Source organism: Brachyistius frenatus, unplaced genomic scaffold (assembly GCF_029030835.1).
Source record: "Brachyistius frenatus isolate BFR_SWC_R1_liver_20210118 unplaced genomic scaffold, ASM2903083v1 Contig_322, whole genome shotgun sequence".
In the NCBI taxonomy this organism is placed as follows: Eukaryota; Metazoa; Chordata; class Actinopteri; family Embiotocidae; genus Brachyistius; species Brachyistius frenatus.
The window spans coordinates 27974-42076 of record NW_027210921.1 but is presented as its reverse complement, the minus strand read 5'-3'; the positions used below and the strand labels follow the sequence as shown (position 1 = coordinate 42076).

The window sequence follows — 14103 nt, the reverse complement described above, 5'->3', positions numbered from 1 at the left end:
CTAACAGAACACACAATAAACAGATCGTTTTGTTGCAGCTGCACAAGCAACTGTGTGTTTGTTCACGTATTTATTGTTTGTCTTCTGTTGCATAATGCTGCAGATCATATTCACACATTATCAAAATATAGAAACCCCCCCCCCTTTTACCCCATCCAGGCAGCATCTTCTCTCTGTTACAAAGGAGAGCCTTTTAAAAATGTTACATCATTACATCATATAGCTTAGAACTCTTGTACACGTATACTTCTGCTAATATATAATAAAACAACTTCACTTCCACAACAGAAAAGAGAACAGGACCAAAAGTTTTGTAGCAGACAACATGTCGTGACAATAGACTGCTTGTTTTGTTTGTGTAGTTTTTTTTTGTTTGTTTTTTTAATCAGTGACATCACTGTGAGGGATGGCAGTTGTAGTTGGAGGTGGAGGAGGCTGCATCCTTCGTAGAAAAAAAAGTGGATTTTAGCGTTGCGGTGGAGGTCGGTGCTGAGAGGAGAGAGTTCTGCAGGACAGTCTGTGAGGGTCGCTGTTCGACTCGTTTCAACCACAGCGGAGGCGGCTCCTCCTGAAGCAGTCCTGACCCCGGGCTGTTTCCTATCGTATTCTTGTGAAGAGGTTCAACACTGACTTTGATTCCTGGGAAGAGAAAGAGATGAAACATTTAAATATGACAAATGGCTCTTAAATCTGCGATTTTGCTGATTATTTTGTCCAGAAATCCCCTAAAATATACCTCTCCAACTGATGTTTAATTAGTCAGACTTTATCAGTCTGTATATGATGGATACTGTCTGTAATGGGCTGATTGACTGTACCTTGGTGCAGCGTGTCTTACTGAAGACGTTCCAGAAACGTAGTGTCTCATCTCCAGCTCCTGTAACGATGGCCTCTCCGTCTGGTGACACCGCCTGAGACAGGAGGAGGAGGAGGAGGAGGAGGAGAGGAAAAGTGGTGAAGGAGTGAACAGTTTGGTTTGTGTATACTTGGAAATGAATGAACAAAATGCTCAGAGAAGGTCTCGAAAGAGAGATAAATTCCCGTGCTCAGTTCCTTCGTGCTTCTATATTTAAGAAGGAAACTGGAGGCCCTGCAAACACACACAGATGTTTTCAACTACTGTCTGAATATAGTCCTCTCAGGTCAGGAGCACAGTGGGCGGAGTTATGCTGAGAATAACATGATGTTACCAAACTATGTCCAAACCCAATGGTCCTAACAACAACTGTCAGGTGGGACGATGTCAATCAACCACCATTTATACACACCACAAGGTCCTGAGAGGAAGTTCAGTCAAGCATAATAGAGAGACACTGTAGATGTTGGGATTTCTTTACTTGTACAAAGTTACTCATATTTCTTAACTCCCACCAGATATCATGCATTAAATGGTGTAATGAGTTCAAATTCCCTCCATTTAAACTAAACAGAATACAACATTTAAATGCTGCCCCTACTTTAATGCATTAGATGTAAGATATAAACACTCTCAGGGTCCACTCTTTGTACTTTAAGTACATTATTGAAGTATTTTTAAGTACATTATTGCACGTTGTCACGATGGCAGAGGGTTGTAAAATTTAAATCCAGGAGTTTAATTTATAAAAGATCATTTTTAAACTGGGCTATTGCTACTTTTTCTTATGTATAGTATCTGTATACATCTTCCACAACAGGAACATATATGTAGAATATATTTCAGCAACCACAAATAGGCATGTGTTGGTCCTCTAGTGAACATGCATGGCCTCTCATTGAGACATGTGTTCATACCAGATACAAGACTCTGTAGGAGTGTCCTGTCAGCTTGGCCACCTGCGTTAGAGACGGGTATTTCCACACCAGGATCTGGTTCTGAGAGTAGCCGTGGGTGCTCACCTGGAAACGAAGAACCAAGAGTTAGAAGAAGTGGAATATTAGAAACACACTGTGAATATTATTTAATTTAATACAAAACCAACACTGGCCAGAACCTCAAAAATAATTTTTAGTCAACGCATCTCAGCAAAAACTAAACCTTGTGTATTAAAGGTGTATTATGACATCATGTCTTGCACAGTTCATACCGTTGGTGACGGCACATAAAAAAAAACCCACCTCAGAACAGGACAATAACTCGGTACAGAGACGGCTTATACATTTCCTGAGTGTGCGTGTGTCCTCACCAGTTCGTTGGCATGTTTGGACCAGGCCAGGTTGCAGACCTGGGAGCCGGTGTCGGTGCTCTGCAGCGCCTGACCCGTCAGCGTGTTCCAGAAACGCAGGCAGCGGTCAGCTGTGCCGCCACCTGACGCCAGCAGCCCGTGTTGGTGGGGCGACCAGGCGATGGCCTTCACTGCTGCCAGGTGGTCACTGTACTGCTGCACGGGGAGAAGACTGGAGCTGTTCCACACCAGCAACTGGGCAAGAGACAAGACGAGGACAGGAAGGATGTTTTTGGGGTAAGACTTTTTTTTTTTTTTTGCTAGATCATTAAAGCCTGAATTAACTTACTCCTACTAATCCTTTGAACCAGTATCAAGATGCTACTCTGAATCCTTCCTTTGTTGCCTCACCTTGTTGTCGTTGCCTCCGGACGCGAGGTGCTGGTGGTCAGGAGACCATTTGAGACCACACACTTCTTGCCGGTGACCTTGCAGCCTCCTCTCAGCAGAGGGCGGCGTTCTGACGTCCCGCTGGAGGATCACTCTGTCGCGGCTTCCGGACGACAGCTGCTCCCCATTCCACGCCAGAGCACCTTGGGCACGAACAGTGGGAGGGGAGGGTCTCATGTTTCACTGCGGCTGTCAAAAATCCACCTGGTGTTTCTTATATGTTCGTAAACCATTGACACTCAAAACTCTGGATTCTGATTGGCTGGAAGTTGTGGATTAACTTCGGGCAGTTGGTCCGTCTAACTGGACGCCTGTTCTCAGGCCAAGGACCCCCAAACTGATAGAGATGGAGCAGGGTCCCCCTACTATATATATTGTATCAAATTGTGTTTTATATTAAACTGAGCCTAGATCCATGTATAAACATACCTTCTCATTGTGCATCCAATACTAAGCAGGCATAAGTCCATACACTTGGCATAATAATATACTGGCCTCAGTAGTTGGCTGTTGTGGATAGGAGCTGCAGTGTTTTAGCCAGCAATATCTTGCAAAAATGATTGCACAAGGATTCGTGGGTGAAGTAAATGTCGTTGTTTTTTTTCATTAATTTGTTTTATTTATTTTTTTACAACGGTATCTTCTTTTCAAATAATATTGTGTCCTTGTGTCTGGGATTCTAGTCAGCTGGGGACTGAATAGGCTCTCTGTCAATCACGGGGAACCTGACAGAGCCAACATGCCGCCTTGTGATTGGCTCAGCAGCGATAGGGGCGGGGCCTCCTCTTTGTGTGCGGGAGGCTTTGAGGGACGGGTCCAGGCTAGTCTCGCCCTGTGAGTGAACCGGTGTCCAGCGTGAGAGAGCTCCGGTGTGTCGCTGAATGTGCGCATTTCTGACTGAAAGATAACATCTGCCTCCCATTTATCCATTCGGTACAATATGTTGGATTCATGTTAATGTGTATTTAAAGACACAAAGCACATTCACGCTCTCATTCACACCTAAGGGCAATTTGTAAAACCACCAATTAACCTGAGGTGCATGTTTTTGGATGTTGGGAGGAAGCCGGAGTACCCGGAGAGAACCCACGCGGGCACAGGGAGAACATGCGCACCCCGCACAGAGAGGCCCGGGTTCAAACCCAGAACCTTTTTTTTTTTACTGTGAGGCCACAATGCTAACCACTGCACCACCGTGTGAATCATATTAAAGTCTAAATCCACTTCTTTCCTCTGTCTTCCAGCTGTGACTGACCTACTCGGGCTGAGTGGCCCTCCAGACTGGTCAGCTTCCTCCCTCCGGCTGCGTCCCAGATCTGAACGTAACCCTTGTGGGTTCCAACGGCGACCAGACTTCCCTGACGGGTGGGGGGGGGGGGGGACATCAAATACAACTTTATTCTTTCCATACTTTCCTCTCTATGAACACTTACTCTCTGCCTTGTAACAGTGTGATAAATAAGTAGATGATGAGATTAGGCAGCCTCACCCTCTCGTTCCAACAGACAGATGTAACAGAGTCTCCATCCACCGAGAGGTCACATAACCTTGTCACCTGTTAACATAGACATAACACACATAATCAAACACTTCAACTTCCGTCAGTTTTTACCTCAAAAAACAAAAGTGACAGGGTTGATGGGAAACGTAGTCTAATTACGAGGATTATGCTGCAAATCTTTCCACCTCCGTGCATCAGTGTAATCATACATGTGCGTTCAATTAAATTAGTTTTACATTTCCTCACAGTTGTAAGAGAGAGAACTTTATTTTGGAGCGTACTTTATGTGTTGAATTATTATTACTATTATAACAATTTAAAGCAACTATTTTTTTGCACAGGATGTAGCCTCTGTATTCTATATAACAGCCATAGATTGTATTTTAAAATGGTCACTTTTATGACTCGGTTCTTATTAACTTTGACATGATGGTTTTTTTAAGTTCATGATAAAAAAAAAAAAAAGATCTAAAATATTTCTGGCATGTACAGTATGCTCATTATCATAGGGCGTAATTACATATAGCATACGTTCGTTCATTAGATAATAGTTAACGAAAACATATTCTATCTTTTTCCGAGACTTGCGGCTTTCGACAATCCCCGTAGCTTAACTGGAAAAAAAAAAAAAAAAAACGAAACTGCACGCAGCATCGCAATTTTTGAGAAAAAAATAAAAAACAAAACCGCAGCAAAATCAAGGATATGAAATCGCAGAGGGACAAGATGAGACCGGACAGACACGCACTGTATTTCCGTCATCTGCGGGGCTGCACCGGGTAACCGAGGAGAAATCCCGCGGTGAAACTCATGACGTCTCTTTAAACCCTGACCTGGCTTGTGCAGGCACTCCACAGGTAGACGCAGGCTCCCAGGCCGACGCTCAGCAGGTTGCCCGCTGACCAGTCTACCAGGTTGAGGTAGAAGTCATCCTGCAGCTCCGGAGCGTCCAGCACTTTGAAGGGGATCTTGGAGATCTTTCGGGCTGGTTTGCGAGGGGAGCGGAGCAGCTTGTGACTACAGAAACATCAAGATAAATAAATGAACAAAAAAAAAAAACAGGGAAAATCGACAAGAGCCGAGTACAGTTTAAAGCACCAGTTCTGTTCGGCGTGCAGCGAGTGGGACTCTTCATACCTCTTGTTACTAAGTGGAGAAAGGGAGTATGGTGAGACTTCATTATCGCTATCGAAAGGCACTCTCTTAGTGTGGACAGTGTACTGCAGAGAAGAGAAGCACGAAGAAGAATCATATTCAGAAAGTGAAGCTGAATCCAGGTCAGTGTTTTCTACTTTTCTCTTCATTCATCAACTACGATGCGTGATGGACCAGAAAACGGATTTTATAGTTGAGTCCTGTCATTCTATCAAACCACAGGCACTACACATCATATTATTGACCATGTATACAGCTTCGTGACCTGTTGTTTATGGAGGACAGAATGTTTTGTCCTTCAGGTTTTGGACAGTTAAAAGTCCAGGATCGTTAATGAATTTTTTTTTCTTTTTTTTACATGATCTGTACCCTAAAAAGGCTGCGAGAGTCTTGAGAGAGGACTGCGTGCCGCCGTTCGTCCGTGTGAGGGTCTGGCACCGTCTCTATCCCGGCCCCCAGCAGCTCGTTCCTCAGCAGGGCAGCGTACGCCACAGCATCTGGAGGAGGGGCGGCGGTTGAAAGCGGTGATGAGACACGGATCAAGGCTTTGAAATATCAACGGGGGAGGGGGGGATAACACATCGGAGGAAAGGGGATCCCCGACCTTTGCTTGAATCTGAACTGGCCTCCTTTGCTTTGTGGTTCTGGCTGGGAGAGCGACAGTTCTCCTGCAAAGGAAGGGAAAGGGACGTCAGCTGTGAACCTCAGCCTTCATTACTGCTGTTGCTGTGTTTACAAGTCAGGCGAAAGGCTCACCGAGCAGACAAATAAATGAATAAACAAGCTCACGTTGGCGTAGTGGAAGTTGATGCTCCAGTTGCTTCCAGCGCGGGTGGGGATGAAGCGGTCCCCCGACTTCACACTGACAGGACTGCAGGTAGCACTCACACACTGTTTAAGACCAACAACACAGGAGCGGTCCAGTGAGGTTACTGCAGGGCAGTGATTCTCATCATGCACTCACTTCTGTCAGTCTGTGTCGGCGCACAACCCCGTTTCTCCAGGGTGGTGCATGCACCACCACCACCACCATCCTCCTCCTCCTCCTCCTCCTCCGGACCTCACCTTGCTCAGGCGGGCCTCCGTCGGCAGGTTCTGGTGGTTGATTTGCCTCAGCAGCCGTCTCTCGTACTCCTGGTCCATCTCTTCAGGGCTGACGACGAGCAGCAAAGGCTTCCCCCCCCCCCGCCCCCTCTGCTGCCCTCCCCGCCCCCCTCTTTAAACCTCCGCTCCCTCCCGGTGAGGAAATCCGCAGCGGACCCCCATCTCTGTGGAAAACCGGTCACCTTAATTCACAACAGAAAACCAGCGGTGTAAAGACACAAGCAGCTCTTCAAAGCAAAGGTTGAACACGAACCAAATGGCCTGGCTCGCTCGGTGCCTTCGTTAGGAGAAGGTTTAAACCTACACGGTTTAAACACCGAGTCGGCGTTATTATCGGCGCACAGGCAAACGTACACGGAGCCTCCCCCTCCCCTCCCCCCCCCTCGATTTACGCCGGAAGGCTTCACGGTTAATGACGGCCGCACCGTTGTCATGGCATCATGCTCGCGCGCACAACAACCCGTTTACAAAGCGGTGTAACAAACATCAGCTGACGACCCGTCGGCGACGCTTGTCTTATATGTCTTACCGACTGACGACGGCGGCGGCGGCTCAGGTGACCAAGTCAACCGTCATCTTCGGTCGAAGAGGTCGGCGCCGCGGCGGGGGAGTCTGGCGTCGCTTTCCTCCGAGGAACAGCGGTGCGTCCGAATGCCAACGCCGCTCGCTGGTCTTGTTTATGTTCACGAATAAAGATGGCGACCGAATCAGCTGGAGCAGAAATTGCTCGGCTGACTTCTGCTGTCTGTGCAGTCAACGCGGGGCGCGACTCAACAGCGACGCCCGCTGGCCACATGTTGTCACTATAGCTGGTTATTCCCTGCAGGGCCACAGTGTGTCGCTGCTGTACTGCACAATAATTTACGTAGCGCTTCCAAAATCCAACGTGAACGTTTTAAGCGGAAGTAGAATAACATAATTATATATATATATATATATATATATATATATATTTTTTTTTTTTTAAAGAAACGTTTCTTTTGTAGTACACGAGCTTGATCTCAGGTCCCTCTGAAACAGTTAAAACCGCTGTTTTCCTACTTGATTTGACCTTTTTTGAAAAATACTGTAAACATGCATTTTAATTGATGGCATGTTTCATAATATATATTCTATATATAATATGCAAAACATTTGTTCCTTGTTTCCTATACTAACAATGCTGTCCATATTTTGTCACCTTCATCAAATGTGAAAGCCCAGTTAGTCAAAATTGAAGGTTACTATTCTCTATCTCTCTTTCTCTCTCTCTCGCTCTATATATAAGCCACTATTCTGCATATTTAAAAAGTTAAATAAGACACTAAAAAAGACAACACAATTTCCTCACACTAAGTCAAGACACCAAAAAAGTGTGTAGGGAAAATAGTCCTCAGGCCACCAAGAACTCCAAAAGTCATGGAGACTCCTGTAGATAGATTTTAAATGAACCTGCACACAATCTGCATTGTCATTAAAAGTTTGTGTGTCCAGCAGATAGAGAGGGTACTGATAGCATACGCCTGCCTGAGGGCCCCCGTGTGAACGTGACTTCAAAGTAAATAAAGGTCTCTTGCATTTGCCCTCATTGATACTAAATTTTCCACCCACCCCTGCCAACAGTACCGGAGAGCACACTTTGCAAATAAAACAGGCAGATAGAGGTTCACTCTTTGAACTCAATCTTTGTGTGGGTTCTGCTCTGGGCACTGAAATGGAGACAGACACCGGAAGGCTGCCCTGATGCAGCCTGGGTTTTAATGAGCCTGGCGGACATGGTAGAGTGGAGACAAGGCATCTTTGGTGGCACCCTGAGATGCACGTAGGCTCTTCAGGCCACGATGCCCTTTGACATACTGCTCAGCTGGCTTTTACATATCAGCCGACCAAGTGTGAGCTACACACAGACACTGTTTACAGATCATCTCTGATTTCCTTTCCCGTGTCTCTTTTGGATTCAGACAGTACTGTAGATATTGTAATCAAGCACAGTTTTAGAGTTCTACTTCACATGCCCGCCTCCAATTCAACCTACTTTAGTTTGTATATTGCAGAGAAATATGACTTCAAATATCGGCTGTAATAAGATAGGTTCATGAAAATAAAAAAAAAATGTTGAGCTCAAAAAGATAAAATAATCAAATAAGATGCTATCCATTCATTTTAGGTATCTGTTATTTTAAGATAGCAATTTCAACGGTTCATCCATTACTTTTTGCTGTTTTCACCATTTATCCACCATTTAGTGTTCATCAATCACTTTTAGCCGTCTGTTCTGCACTTATACCCCCAAACTACTGCAGAAGTACCAATTCAGGTGCACACACACCTGTAGTTCCCTCACAGAAAATGTTTTCCACCTGGACCCATGTGATCACATGTTGCAACAAGTGGGAACCTACATGTGCTTCTCATGTTACACCATGAAGATGTTTTTTCATCTTTCAAACCCATTTTATAATTTCTCTTGGGATGGGTACACAAGCCTTTTGGTTCAGAACCACTGGACTCAAATTAAAAACATAATTTTTTTTTTACTTTTAATAGATTTTGCTGATAATCCGGTTGTTCTTCAGTGAGATATTGAACTGTTAATAAAGTATTTTAGACTGTTGTGTTGCGTTCCTCTCCCGGACACGTGATCACATCTATTACACATGTTTACTACATGTTGCAACACATGATAACATGGGAATCTACATTGGCTTCACACACTACACCATGAAAATGTTCCTAAACCACGTTTCACGTGCACAATCACATGCGTGGGCGTAACCAATCTGCCTTTTAGAGAATATGTCAAATATATTCTCCTGTGTCGATGCTTCTGTCTCTTGTCATTTGCTGTTTATTTTCAATTTATTTCCCATTGTGGAGGAAAACCTGTTTGTGTGTCTCCCCCCTCAGGTGCCCCCCCCCCCCCCGTCACCACCAATACTGAACAGGGAACAGCTGAAAATACCAATCTGCCTCCACTCTTTTAGCGCCTTGTTTGGCTTCTGACAGATTCAAAGTCTAATTATTAATGTTAGACAGTGTTATGGAAAGAATTCCTGCAATATCAGTATGACATTTTTGGACATTTTCGATGATATGATGTAGTGTGACGTTTTATATATATATATATATATATATATATATATATATATATATATATATATATATATATATATATATATATATATATATATATAGAGAGAGAGAGAGAGAGAGAGAGAGAATAGTAACCTTCAATTTTGACACAAACTGGGCTTTTACATTTTGATGAGGTGACAAAATATGGAAAGCCTTGTCAGTATTTTGCTGATAACTCTCTTCTTTATTCAGTGTGATTTCGACCATGTAATGAAGTATTTTTAGACTGTTGTGTTGCTTTGCTGAAGTAAAGGATACGAGCACTTTCCCACCGCTGTAAATTACGCACTACGGGCCTCTCTGTGCAGCACACTCCATTTTTACACATGCCATACACGTGCATACATGGGGACACAAAGGGACACGAACACCGAGCATGTACTTACAAGAAGCTATCTGACCATCATCACATTCTGCTTTTTAAGACGGCCCAGTCACAACAGCCTCTCTTATCTGCCTCCTCCATCATGTCCACACAGACCAATGTGCAGCCAGGTAGAGCTTACCCTGGTCAGGGTGGGGAGGGAAATGCTGCAGCCTTATCGCTCCTGTAATACAGTGCAGTTGAGTGGGCACAGAGGAAGCCGGGTCAGTGACGCTGTCAGATCCTTACTGGAATCCACAAAACAACAATAGGACTCTGAGTAATCTCATCTCTTGCGCAATGACAAGAAAAATAACACTTTCACTATGATGAAAAATGGAAAGAAAAAGTTGACTGTAAGGCTGTAGGTGTTGAGAGCGGGCTCAGCATTTTTATTTTTTTTCCAGTTAGACAACTAGAGCTTTTAGATAAAGTTGTGATGGAAAAGTAAGTGCTGTTGCTTAATGAACGGAAGTCTGGAAAACACAGAGGCAAGGTTTTACTGTCAAACAACCATCTTATCTTCAGATGATGTCAGCAGTGCCATATGTTGTTTGATCAGTCAGACACACAGTGCAAGCCCTTATTGTTTACTTATGGATTTGAGGGCACCTCAAAACTTGGATTCAAGTGTAATTTCCAGCAGTTTTAACATTTATTTGAACTGTTTTTAGGTGAAAAATAAAAGACCACGTGTTAAATGTAACCTCCCAGGTCTCAGATCAGGATGACCTTTGCATTGCGCTTCAGTGCGAATGTTTTGTTGATGTCACCCCTACAGATGTGGTGTATCTGATGTTTTCATAATGTGTAGGCCTCCCTCTCGCTCGGTTTCGTTCCCCTCCACCACAGACTGCTGCCGCTGCAGCACACGTTGAGTGTCTCCTCCCACGCACACCAGAGAGCTGCAGAGCTGCATGCTCTGACCCCGTGCATCTCTTTGTCTGCGAGTCAGGTCAGGACAACTATTGATCTGGGGAAAAAAGAAAAAAAAAATCAAGAGAAAGACACATGGATTAAATGTGATTTTTCTGGTACTTGATCGGACCATAATGGTCTCCAGGTTTCACAGAGAAAAGCTCCAGTGGCAGAAAATTGGTGAATAAAAAAATATATATATATTTTCTCGGGCTGGTTTTTGATGCATAATCAATATTCACTCCTCTATCTTTCTTCTTTTCCCCCTCAGGTGCAGTGGGTTCCTTGTCACATCAGTTTATCTGCCGGATGTCACAACGTGTTCAGTGCGTGTCTGTGTACGCACGTTCTCGAATGTGTCATCTGTGAGTATTCATGCATAATATATATTTATTATATATTTTTTTTTGGACAAACTAGGATCGCAGTGTACTCTTGTGGGCCGTTGAGTCCCCACGGGGATGTTTCCTTCCATGTACGAACAATCCCTGAGCTGGCTGCATGCTGGGTAAAGAGCCAAGAGGACTCAGCACAAATGTCAGGCTGGTGCCGCGTCCTTAAACACACAGTGATTAAATGTGATTTGACACAGACGAGTGCTTTACACACAGAGTAATGTCTAAGGATCCACCTATTTTTTTTTTAATCACATACATCCAGTGTATATATATTTTTTAAAAGAAAGCATTCATCACACAGAATTACCAAAATGTGTTTGTATTCCACATATCGAACTGAGTTATATTATTCTGATCTTTAAGGCGAAGCTTGAATAATAAAAGTTAAACACTGCGTGCAAAAAAAAAACAAAAAAAACTTTTTTCCCCTCACAAAAACACTCCTTTTATTCTGGATATGTTGTGACAGTTCTCGTGCATTTTGCCTGTTCTTCGGATTATATAACTGCTGCCATACGGGCTCCATGTATTCAAATATATCTGAGACATTTGCATGCAAAGGCAAAACCACACTCGGAGAAACAATGGCATATCTATGACGACTGCCGCCGTGTTTGATAACTCTGATGATTTGTGACATTTACTGGGACGGACGCATCCTGCTATTGTCCTAATCCTGCAGTTTTACTGAGGTTTTTTTTTTTTTAGAGTCCATGAAACACAAGACACACACACACACACACACACACACACACACACACACACACACACACACACACACACACACACACACACACACACACACACAGAGACACAGACAGCGACACAGACAGAGACAGAGACACAGACACAGAAGAGGCCTGAGAGGAAGCCGACTGCCTCATCTGATCTTTTCCAGATTCATCATATTCCTCAGAGCGGGGCAGAACTGTCTTTTTGAGCTCACGTCCTCAGCCATCTGTCTCAGCCACTCGGAGCTGATCTCTGCCGTCCACACACACACACACACACACACACACACACACACACACACACACACACACACACACACACACACACACACACACACACACACACACACACACACACACACACACACACACACACACACACCACTATTGAATTATCCCGGATTGCCCCATTTTTACCCCGTATTCCTCCCACTGACTTCACTCCTTACTGTCAACCCAACTAAAAACAAACAGCAGCTGGCCAGGAGAAACTGCAGGAAGACATTTGTTTTTATAAAGTGGATATGGAGAGAGCAGGTTTGTTTGGCTGGAAGTGGTTCTCTTCCTCTCTGCCTTGGCCCCGGGCCGCGGGCCCTTTCAGGGCCTGGCTGGTAGAGTGGAGAAAGGACGTCGAGTGGCTGTCGACTGGATCTGCTGGCAGTCAGAGCGTCCGGCCCGGCCTGAACCCAGACAGTTCACAGACGTTGCCGGAGCAGGGCGCCTTCACCCTGCTGACGTCAGTCGCCAACAAACCACAGGACTTGTGTTAGAGTTTCAAACAAACTCTCTGCCCATTGCTATGGCAGTGTGGACCACCACCGTGGAAAAGTGTCTGCGCCCATGTTTACCATAAACACTTGTCCCATTTTGGCCGAATCTAAAGGAAGACGAGGACGGTTCAGGTTTCCTGTTGTCTTCTAGACATCCACAAACTCCAAAGTTTAATGTTACACGTTTCAACAAAAATGAACCTCGGGACTCTTTGATCATATATCGCACATGGAATACGTTCACCTTGTTTTAGGTCAGTACATTTTGCATTAAACAAGGGACCTTTTGAGCGGTCTGTCAGCACTGGTACTGTCGGATTTTTTTTTTTTTTTATCCCAGCTGGTTATTTTTTATAGTTAAATAATGAGTGTCGTTTTAAAACCCGGTGACCAGATGAAAGCTATAAAACACCTGACAGAACTAAAGGAGAAACAGAGCTGCGGATGTCAGCAGCTGAGAACAAAAGAAGTTAATAAGTAAATCTACAATCGTTAACCAGATAAACAACACACTATCAGGAGAGCCGCTGAGCTTCCATGCAATGTGAACAGTGAAAATCATCAGCAGATCATATCAGCAGATGTCTTTAGTGAAGTCTGTTTTGTTGAAGCCAAATCTGTACGAGTCATCTCTGGCTTCATGTAAATGTTCCTCGGCATGCCGTCCTGTTGATCACGTATTTCAGATGCCTGTTCAGATCTGTTGGGGTGAAGGTGCTCGCAGCTATGGGAGAGTGAATGCCCTGAGGGCCCTGCACATAGCATCGCTATCTCTACCCTTCCTGTTTACATTGCTGGCCCGCTGTCCAGCAGCGCTGAACTCAACATTTAAAGGGAAGAGAAGTCACAGTTATCACTGTCAGGGAAGTGACTGAATGGAGGTGTTTTCCTCCTTCTGTCACCTTCTCGCTGTTTTTCTTCTCAAGAGTTGAAAAACAGGAGCCGTGACGTGAACCAAAAACCACATCAGTCGGAATCTTGCAGATGCATCATCACGTTTGTGACGCTGAAAGTGAACTGTGCACCTGAACACATAAAAGCGGAGTGAAACATAGGCATGAAATGCGGGGTACTGTGTTTTAAGAACCGTAGATATTTCTAATCTTATCCTTTACGCGATGCTGTCAGGAAAAAAATAAAGTTCGATTGGTCCCAAATTCATTCCACTGCAGAAAAAAAAAAAAAAAAAACCCAAACACTGAGTCAGACTCACAAAGAAAAATAAAGACGAGGGAGTCCTGCAACAGATGGTTTGGCCTCCACAGAGCACTGAGCTCAACATCACAGAGTCCGTGTGGGATTACGCCAACAGAGAGGATAGATCCACTCGAGAGGCTTCAAACATCCTACCTGCCTTGGAAGACTGCACAGGTGTAACTGGACCGGGCCATGTTTTCAAGGCAGAGTGTAGTCGACACTAAATATCGACCTGATCTAGTTAAGTTATCTATTCA

At 44.5% G+C, this 14103-nt stretch overlaps 1 protein-coding gene across 1 annotated transcript; it reads right to left on the bottom strand.

Annotated features, from left to right (window-relative positions):
- Positions 1-27: 27 nt before the first annotated feature.
- fzr1b (fizzy/cell division cycle 20 related 1b) lies at positions 28-6427 on the bottom strand. Its single transcript, XM_069723283.1, has 13 exons — positions 6316-6427; positions 6040-6141; positions 5855-5918; positions 5620-5747; positions 5233-5315; positions 4929-5112; positions 4084-4149; positions 3850-3952; positions 2556-2737; positions 2166-2399; positions 1774-1878; positions 819-911; positions 28-639 (listed from the first exon to the last, which is right to left on the bottom strand). The coding sequence occupies exons 1-13, from the start codon at positions 6391-6393 to the stop codon at positions 598-600; spliced, it is 1464 nt and encodes a 487-aa protein (XP_069579384.1). The 5' UTR covers positions 6394-6427; the 3' UTR covers positions 28-597.
- Positions 6428-14103: the final 7676 nt, after the last annotated feature.

Excerpts from the sequence above, each read along its gene's own strand:
- fzr1b (XM_069723283.1), bottom strand. The coding sequence starts at position 6,393 with ATGGACCAGGAGTACGAGAGACGGCTGCTGAGGCAAATCAACCACCAG. Across the intron at positions 5,919-6,039 it reads TCAACTTCCACTACGCCAAC|GAGAACTGTCGCTCTCCCAG; the intron begins GTGAGCTTGTTT and ends CTTCCTTTGCAG. Across the intron at positions 5,316-5,619 it reads ACTCTCGCAGCCTTTTTAGG|TACACTGTCCACACTAAGAG; the intron begins GTACAGATCATG and ends TCTTCTCTGCAG.